The 19,698-nt window shown below is 34.8% G+C and overlaps 2 protein-coding genes across 8 annotated transcripts; both read left to right on the top strand.

Moving 5' to 3' along the window:
* Positions 1-176: 176 nt before the first annotated feature.
* Positions 177-7,512, top strand: LOC111278081 (KH domain-containing protein At4g18375-like). 5 transcript variants are annotated; one of them, XM_089764837.1, is made up of 9 exons: positions 177-752; positions 1,259-1,875; positions 2,436-2,936; positions 3,052-3,291; positions 3,385-3,651; positions 4,467-4,522; positions 4,624-4,720; positions 5,176-5,335; positions 7,147-7,512. In XM_089764837.1, the coding sequence occupies exons 2-8, from the start codon at positions 1,282-1,284 to the stop codon at positions 5,305-5,307; spliced, it is 1,887 nt and encodes a 628-aa protein (XP_089620963.1). In that variant the 5' UTR covers positions 177-752; positions 1,259-1,281; the 3' UTR covers positions 5,308-5,335; positions 7,147-7,512. The 5 variants fall into 5 exon arrangements, with proteins under 5 accessions (XP_089620963.1, XP_089620962.1, XP_022720264.2 ...); XM_089764836.1 differs by having other exon boundaries at positions 7,135-7,512; XM_022864529.2 differs by having other exon boundaries at positions 5,176-7,409.
* A 642-nt stretch (positions 7,513-8,154) lies between these two features.
* Positions 8,155-15,500, top strand: LOC111278083 (ornithine aminotransferase, mitochondrial). 3 transcript variants are annotated; one of them, XM_022864532.2, is made up of 10 exons: positions 8,155-8,687; positions 9,509-9,617; positions 9,866-10,096; positions 10,556-10,715; positions 10,933-10,988; positions 11,610-11,762; positions 12,526-12,623; positions 12,867-12,947; positions 13,501-13,734; positions 15,224-15,500. In XM_022864532.2, the coding sequence occupies exons 1-10, from the start codon at positions 8,536-8,538 to the stop codon at positions 15,381-15,383; spliced, it is 1,434 nt and encodes a 477-aa protein (XP_022720267.2). In that variant the 5' UTR covers positions 8,155-8,535; the 3' UTR covers positions 15,384-15,500. The 3 variants fall into 3 exon arrangements, with proteins under 3 accessions (XP_022720267.2, XP_089620964.1, XP_022720268.2); XM_089764838.1 differs by having other exon boundaries at positions 15,198-15,500; XM_022864533.2 differs by lacking the exons at positions 10,556-10,715; positions 10,933-10,988.
* The last annotated feature ends 4,198 nt before the right edge of the window (positions 15,501-19,698 follow it).

Genomic DNA, 19,698 nt, shown 5'->3' with positions numbered 1-19,698 from the left:
CATATCAATAAAATAATATGTATATTAAGTAATTTAATATTTCACTTGAGTTGACGAGGTTTATAATATATTTTAATTTTATCAAAAAAATCTTGTTTTATTATAATTTAATAACGTTTAATATTTATTTACATAAAATAAAATATTTAATTTTAAATTAAACAATCATTTAAAATGTTTAATCATAATTTTTTTTTTATTTCAAAGGGGTTAATGTCCGTACAATGGAGAAGAGACACGGCGGAGATTGAATCCTCGCCTACATGACTTTCTAACAGCCTCTTAACCACTTGGGCTAACAGGAGAAAGTGATCATATGTTGAACATTTAGCATTATGAAAATTATTTCCTTTAATCTTTTAACCAAATTTATGTCTTTTTTATTTTAAAATTTTGCATTTTTAATTTTAAATCTTTAGAAAAGCTATAATATTTCACGAAAAATCAATTAAACTCAAGCATATAGCTTTATAGATATGAGATTTCAATTAACTGATCCAAGGCTGTTTTTATAATTTCATTTTATAAATGAGAAAATTAAAAAACTATATATCTGAAAGCCGCTGCTCGGTGGTGAAAAAAAATTTCTACATAGCAAAAAAGGAAATTTACTAGGAAATTCTTGTTAACTGAGAATCCAAGGAAACTTCGACTAAGGGGCACAGCTTCATCTTTCCCTGTTCCTGTCTATTCCCTTTCTTTTGTTCTGCGTCAAAGGGTTTTTATTGTCTCATTATCTGAATCTTTGTCTGGTACGCTTTCTCACTTCATTCCTCAAACTGGGTTTTCCTTCAAGTCTCTATTTTCCGCTTCTCTCCTTTGCTTTTCCTTTTTTTAGGGTTTTACACTTTTTTTCCGTCTTTCAATGGAAAATATTGATATGGAAACAAAGTTTTAATCAATCTAAAAATAGTTTTCTTTTTTCACTTTGGTTTTTTTCTTTTTTTTTTTATATGTTTGTAGTTGTCATATTGGTTGATAAAAACCGATCCTTTCTCGGTTTTGGGTATCTTTGTGTCTTATTAAAATGATGTTTCTTTGAGTTTTGGAATTTTTATGGGTTTTTAATGTTTTCTTTTTTCTTTTTAAAATTTGTAAAGTAGTTGAGAATTCGATAGAAAGTCAAAAGCAATGGGAGAACTCAAGCAGATAGTTTTGATATGTAAAGAAAGATTAAAATATGTTAACGATATATGCTTGCATTATGTTCAAACTTAATTTGGTAGCCTTTGGACTTAAATTTAGTTTATGGTTTCAGCTGTTGAATTTAATTCCAAAACAATGGGTGAGAGTGCTAAGCTCTCTCGAGGCCAAAGAGATAATGGTTGGGATAGTAGGAATCAGAAGAGAAGATTGAATTATGGAGATGAACAAAGCAATAATGAACTGGTTGTTTATAGAATACTTTGCCCTGATGGCGTGATTGGAAGTGTCATTGGTAAAGGTGGTAAAGTCATAAATTCGATTAGGCAGGAGACAAGGGCAAAGGTTAAGGTGGTTGATCCTTATCCTGGTGCTAAGGATAGGGTTATTACAATATATTGTTATGTTAAGGAGAAGGAAGATGTTGAGGTAGACGATGAATTCAATGACAAAGAACCGATATGTGCTGCTCAGGATGCTCTTCTTAGAGTTCATGCTGCAATTGCCAAAGCTGTGTCTGTCATGGGGGATTCTGATAATAAACGGTCAGATAAGTATGGGGAGGAATGTCAAATTCTTGTACCATCTAGCCAATCTGCAAACATCATTGGGAAAGCTGGTGCAACTATTAAGAAACTGAGGGGCAAGACAAGGACCAACATTAAAGTTACTGCTAAGGATGCTGGTGATCCAAGCCATTCATGTGCCATGGATTTTGACAACTTCATTCAGGTTTATGTTGTTTGCATATAGTTTTTTTTTTTTTTTTTTAATTTTTGGCATGCTTGATGATGTGTTTGAATGCCTTATGCCTTCTAGTGCAAACATCGGATTGTATTATATTCAGCAACAATTGATTGTGGGGATTTTTACTTTTGTGTTACTCAAATTTGATGTCCTCAATGTATCCCATGATGCCTATACTTTGAAAATGAAATGTAGATAATGTCATAGACAGGTTGCGCTTGTTACCAGGAATTAAATCTACCTCAACTGTTGACATTATATGCACCTTAACCATCATTTCTCACCTTGTTACGGTGGCAGTTGAAGCCTTAATCATTGTTTAAGTTCATTAGCTTATTTAGGCTGATGTGCAAGCTGTGTGTGAGCCAATACTACTACTAGATTCATCTTCAAGTCTGATTGAGATAACTCTGATCTGCAGTATAAGCATTGCCTTCATATTCATATAGGATATTCTCTTCATGGTGGTTTAATGTCAGTTTGTTGTTATTTATCTTCTTTGCTAAATTGATCAGTTTTAGATGTTTCCTTTCTCCTGTGAATAGATAGCTGGTGAAGCGGAGGCTGTTAAGAAAGCACTTTTTGCTGTTTCTGCAATCATGTACAAGTTCAGTCCCAGAGAAGAAATCCCCCTTGAGACAACGGTGGCAGAAGCTCCTCCAGCTCCAAGCATCATTACCCCATCAGATGTCCCTAGTTATCCACCAGGGGGCTTATATCCAAATCCAGATCTTATTGTCCCTTCTAGATCAGTTCCACCTATATTGGGTGCTGAACATATGCCAGATCTTCAGGGATATGGCAATACAGGGAGTACCTGGCCTGTGTATTCATCTGCTCTTCCTGTGTTTTCTGGTTTTGCTGGTGCCTCTCGATCTGCAGAGTTAATAATCAGAGTACTATGCCCATATGACAAGATTGGGCGTGTCATTGGCAGGGGAGGGGGTACTATCAAAAGTATAAGGCAGGCTAGTGGAGCTCTTATTGAGGTTGATGATACAAAGGCTGATTGTGATGAGTGTATTATCACTGTCATAGCTACAGAGGTATGCCTCTAGATCAATTTCTCTGGTCTGGGTTCCAGTATAAATTTATCTTCAATTCATCATATTGCTTGATAATTTTGGTTTTCTCATGTGTTAATGTGGTTTGACTTGACAGTCACCTGATGATTTAAAATCCATGGCTGTTGAAGCTGTTCTTTTGCTGCAAGGGAAGATTAATAATGAAGATGATGATACTGTAACTATGAGGCTCCTTGTTCCATCTAAAGTTATTGGTTGTGTTATTGGAAAAGGTGGTTCTATTATAAATGAAATTCGGAAGAGAACTAAAGCTGAAGTCTGTATTTCAAAAGGGGAGAAGCCTAAGTGTGCTGATGCCAATAATGAGCTCGTTGAGGTTAGTTCTCTCTTTCTCTCTCTCTCTGAAGATTTGATGTTTTCATTTTCCTTCTTTTTGAACAGTTTTTTATGCTAACTCTACATCTTTTAGCTTGCTGGAGAAGTTAGTAGTGTAAGAGATGCACTTATACAGATTGTTCTAAGGCTCCGAGATGATGTTTTGAAAGAAAAGGACAGTGGTCATAACCCTTCTGTAGGAGAGGATTCTCTCTACTCAGGTGGTGTAAGTCTTTCAGTGCCATCCCTCTTGTCTTCTGTTCCTCCAGTTGCTTCTTTGGCTTTTGATCAAAGGGCTGAAAGTGGAAGTGGCCTTGGTGTGCTTTCTTCAAGCAGCCTCTATGGATATGGAACCCTGCCGGTATGTAATTGTGGAATTGTTGTTACTGCTACCATCATAACTATTCCCCCCCCCCCCCCCCCCCCCTTATTCATGTCCTGCTCAACATTGGTGTCAACTGTATGCATCATCTTTATAATCATGTTGCTTTGAAGATCCCACATATTTATCTTTTGGTACTCATCTAAGGTTTAATAAACAGTTGATACACTTTCTAAGGATAACTTGGATAGACCTCAATTCTTCTTGCATTATATTTCAGGCATGCCTGTAGGAAGCTGCTTTAATTTATTTTTTATCACCATTGTCTTTTTTTCTCCTGAAACAATATATATGCTAGTATATAAGTATGGACTTTGAATTTGATCTGCTGAAGTTTTAAATGATTGTTGATTGATTTGCCTCTCGATATAAGCACTTGAGCATGCCTTAATTTTTTTATGTTGTTAAGACTTTTCTTTTCATTGGGTTGGGTGGGGGTGGGGTTTGTTTAGTTTTATTTAATAGCTAGTGATGAATTAGAATTTTTATTTTATCAATGAAAATCTGTTTCTCTGTCTCACTTGCATGCTTGCTCTCAGCTTCTCTTTCATTTATTGAATTTGCGGTAGCTCTGAGCTAGGATGTGATTTCAGGGCCCTTTTTTTTTTTTGTTATTTGTAGTTTTTAGTTATTGGCTACCTGTTTCTGACACATAACCTCCCCCATGTTTCACTGCAATTTTCTTGTTTTTGTTTTTTTTGTTTTTATTTAAATTGCCATATAGAATTTGTATGTACTCATCTTGGTTTTAATTTTCTTTCATTGGCATTTTGTGTTTTCATCCTCTCTAATAGATGGGGGAAAATGACTATGGGTCCATGTCCTCATATTCATCGAAGCTCTATGGAGGGTATGTATATCATGCTTTTCAGATATTGTTCTTAAGGTCTTTCTTCTGACATTTATACCTTCAATTTGAATCTGGTTCTTCCATTTATTGATTTCATACAGGTTGCCTCCATCTTCAAGTCTTGAAATATTGATCCCTCCTAATGCAGTTGGTAAAGTGATGGGCAAAGGAGGGCTCAATTTAGCCAACATAAGGAAGGTTGGTTTATCATTTTTCAGTCCTGACCCCCAACCTTATATTATCTTATTGATGATTAATCTAAAGAGTAATCCTAACATTGAGATGAATGAAGATAAGGATTTGAATAACTTCAACATTGTTTGGCAGTTTTTTTTAACTATGATGCCTTACGCAGTTAGTTGGGAGAATATTTTGTGTCATTTACTGCTATTATTTTTATATTATTAAAGGAGGAAAAGTGATCTGTCTTTATGAAATCAGTTTATGCTTCATAGCTTATGTATGCTTATGATGTTGTTCTTCTAGGCAGATGCTTTTTGATAAACTGTCCTTGTGAAAATTAATATGGTATCAATGGTCTGTTAGTCCTAACTTTGGACATGACACCAGACATTGTCATGTTTTTTCCCCCACAATAATTTTGGAATCTACTTGATTGAATGGCACTCTTACACTGCCTTCCTCTCTTTCAGATATCAGGGGCAATGATTGAAATTTCTGAATCCAAATCCTCACGAGGGGAACGTGTGGCTCTTATAACTGGCACTCCGCAGCAGAAGCGTGAAGCTGAAAACTTGATTCAGGCATTTATAATGGCCACTTGAATCTTAAAGATATTCTTGATAGTTGAAGGTGAATAGTTAAAATCTTGGAATTTTCTCTCTCAAATATTTCCTCTCGGTCATCCCCTTAAGTTTGGTTTTTGTAGATGGCTTGTTATTCTAGTCTTTTTCAACCCAACTCTTTGTGTTTCTTCCATAAGAATGCCTTTCAAGATTATTCTGGAAGACGTGCTGCTGGTTTAGCATTCATGGGAGCTAGGTTCCGTCCTTGTTGCTTAAGTTATTCTCCATCTGTGATATCTTAGAACTTTTTAGGATCTTTCTTTCTGTGAGAACTGTTATTCCAGGTCTTATCTTAGTACGGCGTCCTTATTTCCAATATTGTTTTACTCTGATTTTAATGTTCACTCCTAGAAATATTTCAATGACCGTAAGTGATAAATTCATAGTATGTTTATTTATTATATGTCTACCTTTCCTTCTATTGTTCTGTTGCTCAATAGACTATCATCCTACTGACAATTCTGTGAAGCACATTCTCCTTCCCTTACTTTTTATTCTGAATCTTGTGCCATGTTCCTGGTATCATGAACTGATCGATGCAAAAACTGAACACTGTGTTCTATACCATACAAATATTTTATTTCTGAGCATCTCTTGATACCTCGATTATCATTTATTGCCGAAAAATTCACAGCATGTCTGATAGAATTCAGTATAACTCCTGTATCTGGAATTGTTTTCTGCTTGAGGATGATTGCATTTATCTTATTCACTCTACACTCTTTTGCTTCCTTGGATCTTGAACTGAAATATCATTATATTACTTTTGGCTCTTGGACGTGGCTTATGAAGAGGTTTTCTGATCTTGAATAGAGATGCCCTTCGTGGAACTTTTCCTAGCAAACAGGAAATGCATGTTGTCTAAAGTCACCTTTCCCATGCCAAGAATATCTTGGTTACATTTCATTGGCCTTGTTTTTGAAATAAAAAATCAGTTGAGCTTTAGGGATAAGGAATCACTGCATTTTATACTTTGTTGGCAAATTCCTTATATTATGGTATCAGATACCTATATTAATGGTTGTGTAGCTCATGAGCATCATTAGTGATGCATGACTATCATATTGTTTCCTAGAATGACATGCATATATAAATGCAAGTGGTGGGCTGTGTCACCATCATGTTTATTCTTCTGGCTTCTAATATGAGTATTTTTGGTTGTTGAATTTTTTCCGCAGACAACACATTTTCCCTTCTTTCCATTGCACTTTTCTTTGCAGTGGTTTTCAATCTTTCTTTTCTTCCTCTGACCAGTACCCTTCCACCCCCCTGCCATTGATAACAAAGTAAAGCTGCTGTTTATTCTTCTTTAAGAAAACTATGTGGTGCATTGCTGTTTTTATTGTCATGCGCCAATTTTCTAAGCTTTGGATATTTTTAGTGGATTTCTTTAGCATTTCAGTGCTTAACACCAGCAACCTACTCCCATTTCTCAGTCTCATCCAGCAGCAGTTTGAAAACTTTGGGGCTTCTAATGACTGCTAGCCAGTTTGTGTCATGTTGAAACTCTGGCTGTCAGTGCCATATGCCCATATCTCAACTTATTCTGTGATTTTAGCATGCTCTGTGTCGATTAACTATCTGCCAATCGATCTTTTACTTCATGGTTGGGTGCTATAATAGGGAACTCAGTTCTTTTTCTTCTAGTTCTTCTTTTTTAAACCAACCTTTGGCTTCTTAGTGTGTATTATATGGTCTCCTGTCTCCTGCAGCATATTAGTTTAGGACTGATCACTAATTCTTCTCTAGCCACCTATCTTTAGAGAATGAAAATCAATGTTAATTATATATTATTCTGTTGTCAAGGACTTTCTATAGGTTGATCATTGGTTTTAGCAAGTGTATATTCATTCTGCTGAAATGATGCCCCTGGACGGTATGAACAACCCTTCACAGTTCACACCACCCTTGACCTAAGGCATGAGGGTATAGTTTTTGGTATCAGTCTTCTGTATCTAATTGACACATGTATAAACATGCCAAGACATTTTAGTGGTACTATTAGAGGTGATAGTTGGAGCTTCAGCTGGAATTTGTATGATTAGATTCAAACTTAAAAAGCTGTTTTTTCTTGGTTTGAATCCTTATTTGTTATTGAGCACATGAAAGAGTTATTAGAATGTGAAAAGTTGTGATGAAATGCTCTTTTTGATCTTATGGGGATGAAAATCGTTTTGATGGAAATTGTTTGTGTTTTTTCCATCATTCTTTATTGATAATAGTTGCAATAAGCCTATGTTTGGATATAGCTGCACCTCATTGGAGGTGCAGTTAAGTTTCAACCATTACCAATTGCATCCAAATATCAATTTCAATAAGATTTATTCAGTATAAGTTTTTCATTAAAATTTTTTTTTCAATTGCAATTATAGTAATTGTTTTTTAATTTTAATCTCATCCATCTAAATAAATCATAACGAAATGAGTAATGGGAACGAGAACCCACGCTAGAGGCTTCAGAACCGGATCCAAACCCAGAGGGCATACCAACAAGCCATCATGCAGGCCCGTTAGGGAGGGCTCAGAGTGGCTCTTATTTCATGTGATTGGTTGACTGTTACGTTACGGCCACCAATTTACTTGCACCAACAAAAAACTTTGACACATGCGGCGATAATATAGAGTATTTTCGATGGGATCTTACTTGTAATCAACTCCAAGACTTCATTTTTGCCTTTTCTTAAACTTATCTTTCGTTTTCTTTGCTGTTTTTTTATTATCCTTTTCTCTTAGCTTTTACCCAAAAAGAAAAAGTCTTGCCTTTTTCAATTTCTTCTTATTGTCTGCATGATTATAAAGGAAGATCAATAAATTTGAAGAAAACCCAAGTTCTTAATACGAGTTTTATAGCTTTTCTTGAAAACTTAAAGTTCATAGCTTTTCATTCAGTTGTTTCTTACATAATCTTCGACAGTGTAATTGAGTTTTTCAAAACAAGAATGGGATGCTTTTGTCGGATTCCTACAAAGCTGGGATATTAGATAACCGAGAGACATTGGGATTTGGAAGGGAGAGTTGTATTTATCACGGATACCACAACCGCCGTTAAAAAACTTCAGCAAAACGACAATCCTAGAAAAAAAAGAGAGAAAATCTCAGTTAGCTTTGCACCGTAACATCAAACAACAACATCTAAGCCAGCCCTCCAAGTCTTAAAAGGAATCGCAGTAATTGAAACATATTTTCTTGTTTTGGTGTCACCGGAAAATGGCGGCAACGAGGAAAGCGTTACAGTCTTTGTTAAGCAGAGTGAGCAGATCAAGCAGAAGGGGCTATGGTTCTGTGGCTGAAGGCAGCTCTTCTTCGTCCTCCTCTTCTAACCACCTCATCGACCTTGAATATGAATATAGTGCCCACAAGTTAATTCTTTTCTCTCTCCTTTCTCTCTTTTTTATTTGATTTTACGCTTAATGACCCTGTCTATGCTTAATCTTTCTCAGCTTCTTGCAATTCAGCCCCCCCCCCCTTTATTTTAATTGTTTTGGCTTCTGGGTTTTGGTTATGTTGATCTGAACCATATCTACTATCACTTATATCATGTTTTGGGTTTTCGGGTTTGCTTTCTTAGCTTCAAGCTTTAGCCTTGGTTGATCCTTCCTGCTAGAATAATTGAATATCTGAGAAGAATTTTTCTATAATATAGATTGGTTCAATCGTTTGTGTGCTCGATTTTCTAAAGTGCGCTTGTATTCGTAGTTCTGTTACGCTGTCCAAGTTCATTGGGGGTTTAATTCTTGAACTTGTCTATTCTGGTTATCCATTGATCTATTTAGATGATTAATTACACGTGCCAGAGTATGTTGACTCGGTTGATTACATTAATGAATTTTTAGTGAGAACCTTCAAGAATTTTGAGTTTCAATGTGGGGAAATGAAAATCATGAGGTTTTGTCATGGGGAGATTACAGTTTTCTGAAGTTTCCTTTCATTTTAGTTTAATTACGTTTTGGTAATCTATTCAGAGTAGATGTTGAATTTCCAAGATGGATGTTGAATATTTTAACCTTTTGGTGGTCTACACCATATTCTAAAGTTTTATGCACTCTGTTTTGACAGTTTTTTTTAACTTTTTAAAAGATTTTGAGTGCGTATTTGTGGATTTTTTGCATGTTATACTGTCAGCTATTGCCTGTTTTTGATTATAGACTTTAGGGTAATCACTTCTCTGGTTCAAGTACAGTTACCACCCAGTTCCTGTTGTATTCTCTCAAGCAAAGGGTTCAACAATATGGGATCCAGAAGGCAAGAAATATCTCGATTTTCTGTCAGCTTACTCAGCAGTTAATCAGGTATAATAGTGTGTAAATTATGTTATAGTATCCCTACACCTTTAAGTGCCTCTTTACTGTGTATTATTAGTCTGCACTTCTTCCTCTTGTTATTTATTGGAGTTAGAGGGTGGAGGGAATTCCTCTTGCCAAAAGCCATACTCAGTCAAAAGATGGATTAGAAGAAAATAAATCCATGATTTGCAGTTTTCTTGGCACCTTGAATTTAACTTTGTCCTTAGTTTAATTGTCATGGAATCCCACTGTAGGGACATTGTCATCCAAAGATCATGAAAGCATTCCAAGAACAGGCTGAAAGACTCACTCTCAGCTCCAGAGCCTTCTACAATGATAGATTTCCAGTTTTCACAGAGCATCTGACAAGTATGTTTGGCTATGAGATGGTGCTTCCCATGAACACTGGTGCTGAAGGAGTGGAAACTGCTCTGAAGTTGGCAAGGAAATGGGGTTATGAGAAGAAAAAAATTCCCAAAGATGAGGTAAATGTTTTCACTCTTTGTTAACTGGCATTTCTTCAAGTGGCAAATAAATCCCCTTAATTATGTAAGGCCATTAATTGGAACAGTACATTTTTTTTCCTTGTTTTAGGGGTTTTTGTGGGGTGCTTCTGATTGCATGTATCTATTATTTTGCTTCATCCATTGACTGTAGTTTTTTATAGATATCATGTATTAGTGCTTTAGTAATATACTAGGAAAAAGGTAGTAGTTTAGGAAACAGAAACCTTGAGGTTTTCCTTTCCTATCTGATTCACTAGCAAAGCACTCATGATTTTGGATGGCAGCCAGTGTTGTGTAGTGTTAGTCTTCTTTCAAGGTAGGTATTCTTATCAGGAAGACATATATATATATATATATATATATATATGTACATAAAATACCTAGTTAAGTTTTTTTTTCTCATTTTTCTGTTTGAGTAAAAAAAATGGGGATATGCAGGCTATTATCGTCTCTTGTTGTGGCTGCTTCCACGGTCGTACATTGGCTGTCATCTCTATGAGCTGTGACAATGAGGCGACTCGAGGATTTGGGCCACTGTTGCCTGGTCACGTTAAAGTTGATTTTGGTGACGATGTTGCTCTTGAGAAGATCTTTAAAGGTTTGAATGGTTTTTATTTCAGTTTATTTTTTACTAGGTGCTTAAGAGGCCTCATTTCTTCTAGATGTTACATGGTTCACCCCCTCCCAATTGCCCATCTTTGATTTTATGAAATATGCAAATGAGAGTATCTCTTTTGTTTAAAAAGAATTGCTGAACATGAGACTTGAGTGTATCTTTTATTCTGACAAATTACTTATTTCTTTTATGAGTGCAGAACATGGAGACAGAATTGCAGGATTTCTCTTTGAACCTATTCAAGGAGAGGCTGGTGTAAGTTTATAATCAAATGTTTAGTGGTTGGGGCTGTGAAGTAGTTTGAATGGGCTTGAGTGTTTTTCGAGGTTTTGGTTCATTTAGTTTAGCAGATCTGGGAACTTTTAGTGAGCCAGGAGTGTGTTCATCTTTTCCTTGTTTGGCTATATATATATAGTGCTAAATAGTACTTTTGATCTTGCTAACTTTAACTAGCAATTTATGAGAGTTTTAGCTCTCTTTTTTTTTTTCATTTTAGCTTCTTTATAATTGTAAGGATCCAGACTATCTTATAGAGTTGCATGATTGGTACATTGACAGCTAATTTGAGGAAGGGAGATTTGAACTTGGTAACTCTTTGGTGGAGAGTTCTATCTACCAATTAGGTTTCCATGGACACAGATAGTCCTTTTTGAAATAGAATTCTACTTAGTGTACAGAATTATAACCCAATCATCAAATTGGTTCAGAGACCACAGAAGATTCCCAAAACAACAAAATAAAAATTCCTTCTTTTCCTTTTTCATGGTATGTGTGGGGAGAACATTTTCTTCAAATCAAGCACTGGTCAGTAGTTATTGCTTTCGTCCCTAAATTCTTCTGACAATGTTTCTCTTTTTTAACCCTTTACATTGATAGGTTATAATACCTCCAGAAGGATATCTAAAAGCTGTCAGAGATCTTTGCTCGAAATATAACATTCTAATGATTGCTGATGAGATACAAAGTGGCCTGGCACGCACTGGAAAAATGCTGGCATGTGATTGGGAAAAAGTTCGTCCAGATGTTGTGGTAAGGCCCTATTTAACTTCTAGGTTTTGATGAAATTCCTGTTCTATTTCATGTGAATATAATAGTATTTGGTTCCTATCTTTTATACCATTAAATAAGTTTTGGGAATATGCTAAAAGGGTTTTTAATTAATTTATGATTGTTGGTTAACAACTTTATGCCCTTTGATCTCTGCAGATATTCTAGAAAGGTAGCCAAAATTTTAATTTTTAAACATAGATGCACATGCTTGATATGTATAAATTGTTTCTCAAATAGATTTCTCTTGTTTAACAATTACATCATAGCTATGATAAGCAGACTGGAAAACTGAAATCCATAATTCATAATTTGCTTTGATTTTACTGGAGATGTGATTGAGAGAATGGAGTTTTATTGTGGCTTCTTTACATTGTTTATTCTCTGATCTGAGGATCAATAGAGATGTATATTCTCTGCTCAATTATGGATTGATTGTTTTATGTGGCTAATTCTTCTCTTCCCTTTTGTTAGAGTTTGTTATTTAAAATAGAAAGCTTTTAAGTTTGATTAGAATGTTGAGATTACCACTGCAACTTGCAAGATGAATGACAGCATCCTGGGGTGGAACTGCTCGCATTACTGCTATTATTACTACTAAATCAATGTATTGAATATGCTTTGTTTTATAATTTATACTTAATTTTTATTTCAAGCTGCCTTTCTTTTTGAGTCAATGCACTCCACAGTTTTATAAACTTCTCTAGTATGCTTATGAAGATTTCATATTGGTTGACTTATTCAGATACTAGGAAAAGCTTTGGGTGGTGGGGTAATACCTGTAAGTGCAGTGCTTGCTGACAAAGATGTAATGCTTTGCATTCGACCTGGAGAACATGGAAGGTTTGTAGTTATCCCTAGCAATCTTCACTTAATGGTGTCACCTTGATCGTTAGACAACTTATCTTCAAAGAAACTTGGTGGTTTTTCTTTCATGATATGCGTGACTGAGTCTGCAAAAGCTCTTAATTTTCCATTTTAGTTCTGTCTCCAATGCCTAAGTGTCTTTCTGATCTTTGTACTAATTGTGAACACTTGTTTTGTTCTGCAAAAGCTAACGGCACTCATATTGATGTTTGTTCTTAGCACCTTTGGCGGAAATCCTTTGGCCAGTGCAGTGGCCATTGCCTCGCTAGATGTAATCCAGGAGGAGAAACTTGCCGAGAGGTATTGAAAATTCCTGCCCACTAATGCATTATCAAGATTAAATATGAAGAAGAAAAGTTGAAAATTATGTTGTTCCTTAGGAAAATTTTCTGATGTTTTACAATTAGTATAAATGAAAAATTAGGCAAGATGAAAAGGGAGAGAGAATTCGACATCCTAAAACTACTAAAACCCAACAGCTAAAGAAGAATCTGAATCTTAACAGTCTGAATAACATGCAATAATTTAGCAGCATAATTGACCATGGTATGTCTTCTCAATATCACAATCTGATAGAACAAATTGTGATACTTTGCAGAGTAAAAATTTCTGTTATCATTATGAATTTCCATTAGGATCAATATCTCAAGGATTTATAAAAATCATCATTAGTCAATTTACATTGAATTTGACTCAGGGAACTAGAATTTAATAATAAATTTGCTTCAAGTATAATCCGGCTTGCATTGCTATACATAGCTACTGCTCATCTATTTCTTCCTCTTATCTCCTCCCTTCTGCTGTCCTTTTTCAGTCCAAAAATGTGTAGCTTATGTTATTTCTTATTTCGCAGATCTGCCCATTTAGGACAAGAACTTTTGCGTCAGCTGCTTAGGGTTCAGGAGCGATTTCCAAACTACATCAAGGAAGTTCGGGGAAGGGGTTTATTCACTGCTGTAGAGTTCAATAGCAGGACATTGTTCCCTGTTTCGGCGTATGATATTTGTCTAAAGATGAAAGAAAGAGGAGTTCTTGCCAAACCCACACATGACACAATTGTACGGTTGACTCCTCCACTTTGCATTAGGTAAGGAGGAATGTCTGATGAGCACCTAATAGTTTTGTGTCCACTGTCCTTTGAAGTTCAAATTTTTGCAAGCATCCTATACCACTGAATCAAAGAAACAAATGTCTGGAAGATGTGGATATTTATATGTTAGTATCTTTTCCATAAAACGTATTTAGGGTATGTGAACAGAGATGGTACTTTTTAATGAGGTAGATAGATTGTGAGTGATGCTGCTCCGGCTTGATGTTAAAAACCGATTGGTCCTAATTCTCAAAGTTTCTGGTATGGGCCTTGCATTTCATAGCATGATCTTAACAGGGCTGCTGGGAAGATCCCGCATACATTCCACCCTGTATTTTCTATTAAAAATATAGGGCATAAGCAAACTTCATTGAGCATGTTTCGTTTGGAGTAGTGGGACAAACTTGAGGTTAGATCTGTTGCTTAGATACTCCCCCTTACCATTTAACAAATCTATTTCATATTTTTTTCCCTTTTTGGATATAAGTTATTGAATGTAACCCTGCATGCGGTGGGAATTTTAGTTAATTGCTGCTTTTAGAAGTGGGGAACTAGGATGGCTCCAGACTTTTCTGTTTCTAGTGATAACTCTGACCATTCTCAGCTAAATGCTTTTGTCATTTAGCATCTGTTGGGCGGCTCTATTTAGTGTCTATTTGTTATTTGTCTTATACACAGTGTTAGGCCTAGACAACCACCCATCAAACAATCACTGCCCCAAAAACTTGCTTTAATCCCTAGTAATACTTCCTAGAAGGAACAAAATAAAAAAATGAAAAAAAAGGTATCTCAATAACTCTAGATGTTTTGTAGTTATTTCTCATCAGTTAATGATTATTCTTTACCCTTTTAATTGAGGAGTTATTTCTATCATCACATGAGCTTAGCTGTTTTCTTCTGGAAGTTTAGGTTACCTGCTAAAGCATTTCCTTATCCTTTTATCTCATAATTGTATTTACAATTTAAAAATGGGGATTTCTTCATATTTTATTACCTAATCAGGGGTCCACTGATTTTTTTTCTCAATGATATTATTCAGGATTATATACACAAATTATTTTTTCTTCTTTGCATTTGCAACATCCAAATTAATGATGTTACACGTTTATGAAACTACATGCTTGAACTAAATCTATTTGTGATGCAGTTTACGCCATTTTCTCCTTTTGTCTTTTTTAAGTCTTAATTTATAGTTGATTTGTTATCCACTTATATTTAACCTGATTTTCTATTGTCTTAACAAGTCTTTTTGTTTGTCCTAGCGAGTCTTTTTTATGATAATCACAGATATTAGGGAATATGATAGGATCAAATATTTTCGACTACCCCTGATGTATTGCTTTTCTAGTTACTTGCATTGGTCTAAGACAAAATCATTTTCCTATCCTATTACTTAAATGTTGCCACCCTTTTAAGAGCCCTTAATCAGCATTAATGTTGTCTAGTTTTATGTGTGATAGTTTTTTACCTAAACCTGTATTCTCAGTCTGGATGAGCTCCAAGAAGGATCAAAGGCTCTGGGAGATGTTCTGGAACTTGATCTAGCAAATATGCAGAAGGCCAAGCCAAAAGATTCTCCAACTACAGCTACAATTTGTGATCGTTGTGGGCGAAACTTGTACGACTATTCAGATAAAGATCTTTAAATTATTTTTTAAATTTAGTTTTAAATATGCTACGGCATTGGATATGGATTCTCCATTGTCTTCACCATCTATTATGCTCTTTTCATTTTAATAAATTAAAGACATTGGGATCTCTCATTCTTATTCGGATAATGATGAATGGTTTATATTTTAGTGCTCAGAAACAATTCAATAATGACAGAATATTGTTGCAAAAATGAAAATTATATGCTATCTAATATCAGCAATGCCTTTGGTATATCCAAAAATAAAATGGATAGTAAAAACCAACTTTATGGTGAGAATGAGAATCAAATTTTGCTACATGCATATGGTACAAAGAACTACAACTTTATTGTTATCTGCATTTGTGTAATTAGTTGGAGTCAGGGGCTTTCATTTTCAGAGCCTGGTCCAGATAATGAGCTGCAATTGTTGGCAATGACATGTTTATGTAAGATCTTGGAACTGTTTGATCATATCATTTCTTTTTTGCGACATCTTCTTTTGTAGGAAATCATTAGTTGTTTGATTTCTCTTTTTGTTTTGGGCAGCACTGTCATTTTCTAATCCTTTCCCTTGCTGTCAATTAAGAACTAGGTTAGTTGATCTAGACAAGTAGTTAGCCACCTGATAAAGTGAAAAATACTGGCCCTGAAGAAGTTGTTGCCCCAAGAGATTTGCCTTTTTTGTGGGTCTCCTTCTAAAGTAGCATAGCTTCAATGTTTATTAAAAAAAACATGTGTACGCGCGCGGACGTGTCCATAAATTACTTATCCATGCATGTGTGTTTCTTCTTTACTGATTTCTTAGGGAGACAAATGCAGAATCCTTGGTGGTTATGTAATTATGAAAACCAAAGACATCATTTTCTATATAGTATTTTGTGCTCTTATGTTGTATCAAACCCAGCTTGGAGCCTTGAAAACTCAGGCTATATTATATCTGAATATTGTTTAGACCTTATTTTTTAAGCAATCCTTAGCTGGACTTCATTATCGTTTTGCCAATCACTGGAACACTTGTTGGAAGAGGTTTAGCTGTTCAGATTGTATTATTGTGAGTAAACCCTTCGCAAATGAGGATAGAGAATCTAAGGCTGGTCTGATTCTGAAAACCTGACAGGTGGAATCTCAATGATATGGAGACCACATGATAACAACAAATTTAACCTTTCTTTTTTCGAGCTTTATTTCCGAAATAAGTAATAATTTGTTAAAATTACTAAAGAGAAGGATCTATCTTCCTGCCAGAAGGGCTGAATAAATTTTTAATGGGATACCCCAACCACCCAAAAAAAATGTTTACGTCAAATCTTCATTTGCCTTAAATGGCTAGAAAGTAGAAACCCTTTTGAATTTCATTGCAAAAGAGCCTGAGTATAAAATAAACTAAACCTTTACAAGTATCTGTTGAAGTCTTCTGTGTTGGTAGATCAAGTCTTTTGCATGCCAAAATTTCAGCCGTAACCTTAGTCCAGAAAAATGCTTTCTGGACTTTTTCCTTTTAATAATAATTTTGGTGACGGAAATATTCACTTCAGCTACCTGACAATGACAGAAATGAATGTGGGAACATGATGATTAGGCTTCATAGTCTCACCTGATCTTGCAGGAATGAGAGGACTGATGTTTCTGATCATGAATGAGGGCCAAGGGGCGGTCTCTCAATGTTTTTGGCAGTGAAGTTTCAGGTTTTATCATGGTTTAGATCAAGAAACACTGTCCTTGCCATTGGCTTGGTTAAGATATTGGTTGATACAAGAATTACCAAATGCAATGCAATATGGGTCCAGTCCATGATAGGGTTGAGACAAATATTTGCACCATTTTCGGAAAAAATATCTTCTTTATTAATTATCCTCTTTCAAAGTTGTAACCTTCCTGCTGATTTCATTAAGCAACAAGCTCTAGATTGAGTCTATCCAGGGTGTTGAAATGAAGAGGATTTCTGGTACTTGGATATTTGATCATTTCATCTCATTCTTTCCAGGCTATCGCATCCTAACCCCCTCTTTCTATCCTTCTTTTGTTTTGGTCACCACCAACTTGAAACCTTGAGGAACAAGCAAAACGAACAGAGAAAATATAACAGATATGCTTGCACTACATAATTTCACATATAATGATGCTGTTTATCAGAATTCAGAAGCAAGTTGACAATATCAAACTGCCAGAGTTATCAAGAAATCTGGTAGGCAATAATTGTCACTGCTTTTTAAATTTCAAGCATAGACAGAGAAAAACCTGCTTCGATCCAACCAACCCGTCATGAGGTCAACATTCCCTTATTCATTGGCTAAGTTATAAAAAAATAAACAAATAAATAATTCCCTTGTTTGTTTTTGTTCACCCACACCTTGTGCACACAAATTCAAACCTCAAACCTCAATCTTTCTAAATGTGCTTAATATCATGGTGCTTATTGAGAGTTTGTCAGAGATTTACGCTTGCAATATCTTCCTTGGTGGCATCCACCAAAATCTTTTTCATAATTAACTTCAACAAAATTCAAACTTTTACTTGATTTACTTGATTGTGATTAGTTCATTATTATAAAGTCTTGACATAAAAAAAAATTACAAGATCGTCAATGAGATTTTTTTTCTCAATAAATAAAAGATTTAAAAATTTTATATTATTTGATATTAATGATCACTCTAAAAATTATAATTATTTATATATAATGATTAAATTACATATTTGATAAGTACTCGATAATTTTATATTAATATATAATGAAATTTATTCAACTATGATTGTAATTTTACTTATTATATTCATGAAATTAGATTTTTCCACCGAATGTTGGGCCCTGGAATTACCTTGACTCGTTACATCATACTTATAATGGCTAGAGAATTAAGGAGGACCACAGAACAGCCAACCCACTCTCAATGCTTCCATAGTTTTATAATTAATCATTCAATAATCTCTATTCCTTTCTGCCTTAAATCAACATTACTAAAGTTGGGGAGAATTCTTTAACAATAATAATACCCATAACTAAACAAAAGCCTTATCAGAAACTATATCATAAAGCTCGTTTGGACTATTATAATCCTTGGGTTGGCCCCTTCTAAATCTTAAGAACACAGAGAAAGGGAGGACCAGTCTGTCAAGTATCTCTTCCAACTCTCAGTGGGTCAATATGTTCTTCCATTTCCAGTTTTCCAGTCTCAAAGTACCAATTTTTTGAGACTGAAATGTGCAAATTAGTACTTGAATTATAAGAATGTACATGTACATGATACCTCAAGCGTTGATAACATGTACGTTGAAATACCCATTTTTAATAACATCATTAATTTCAAATAACGATGTATCGAAAAACTAATAAAAATGCATCATGTGCGAACATTAATTATAGGGAAATGTGCAATGTAACATTGTTTACCTAATAATCTATCATGGCCATACTGGACAATTATGCTAATTGGGTGCCACATTTATGTAATTTAAGATGATCATCAAAGTTGTCACAAAAACAAAGGGTAAAGCAATTAAACCATCCCAAATTCTTAACTAAAGGTCCCTTTTGGAGGGTAAGGTCACTATACATTCCAAAAAAACAAGGGACCCATTGAACAATGATGATGAGTAGTTAAAAAGTTTAATTAATGAGCAATCAAATGGGCATAGGGCAATACTAATTATCATTTGCACAATTTGATGCCAAACACAGCTTACAATTGGGTATTTTTTGCCCATGCTATAGCAAAGTTTCTTCCCCCTTGACTTGCTAATTTTTTATTTGATTATTACAACCTTTTTTGTATTGCTCAACTGTTTTTTTTTTTTTTATCTCTTGAATTAAATTCCTTCCCACCACTGCCCCAGACCCATTTATATGCCCATTAATCTCTACTTTATTTCTTCCAAATTTGAGAGCCGTCAATCCAATCAAATGGGAGGGTTTTGTGGGGTTTGAGAGGGGCACTTTGTCCCCCTTCGGTTGGTATTTTTTTTCTCTAGTTTTTAATTGAGCAAGAGGGGCTGGTGTTAATATTTCCTTGCTTGATGTATCATTAAAAAATTCAAAGCATCTGTCAAAAGTAGGAATGACATCGGGTCAGGTTCGGGACGGGTTTTACTCGCTCCGAATCCAACCTGACTTTATGCTTTAGCATATCCGAATTTAATCCTATTCGATTTTTTTAATACTCGAACTCGATCCGACCCGATACTATGTAAATCGTATCCGATCTTATTCGACTCGAAATTAATAAAATATTATTTTTTAAAATATAAAATATTATTTTTTAAATATAAATATTTAAAAATATCATTATATAAATATATATATATAAATAATTAATTAATTAAAAAATAATTTT

The sequence above is a fragment of the Durio zibethinus genome, chromosome 8, assembly GCF_047325235.1.
Source record: "Durio zibethinus cultivar Kanyao isolate XHJ-2024 chromosome 8, ASM4732523v1, whole genome shotgun sequence".
Taxonomy (NCBI): Eukaryota; Viridiplantae; Streptophyta; class Magnoliopsida; order Malvales; family Malvaceae; genus Durio; species Durio zibethinus.
The sequence above is the reverse complement of the archived record's forward strand: the minus strand, read 5'-3'. Positions and strand labels throughout refer to the sequence as shown.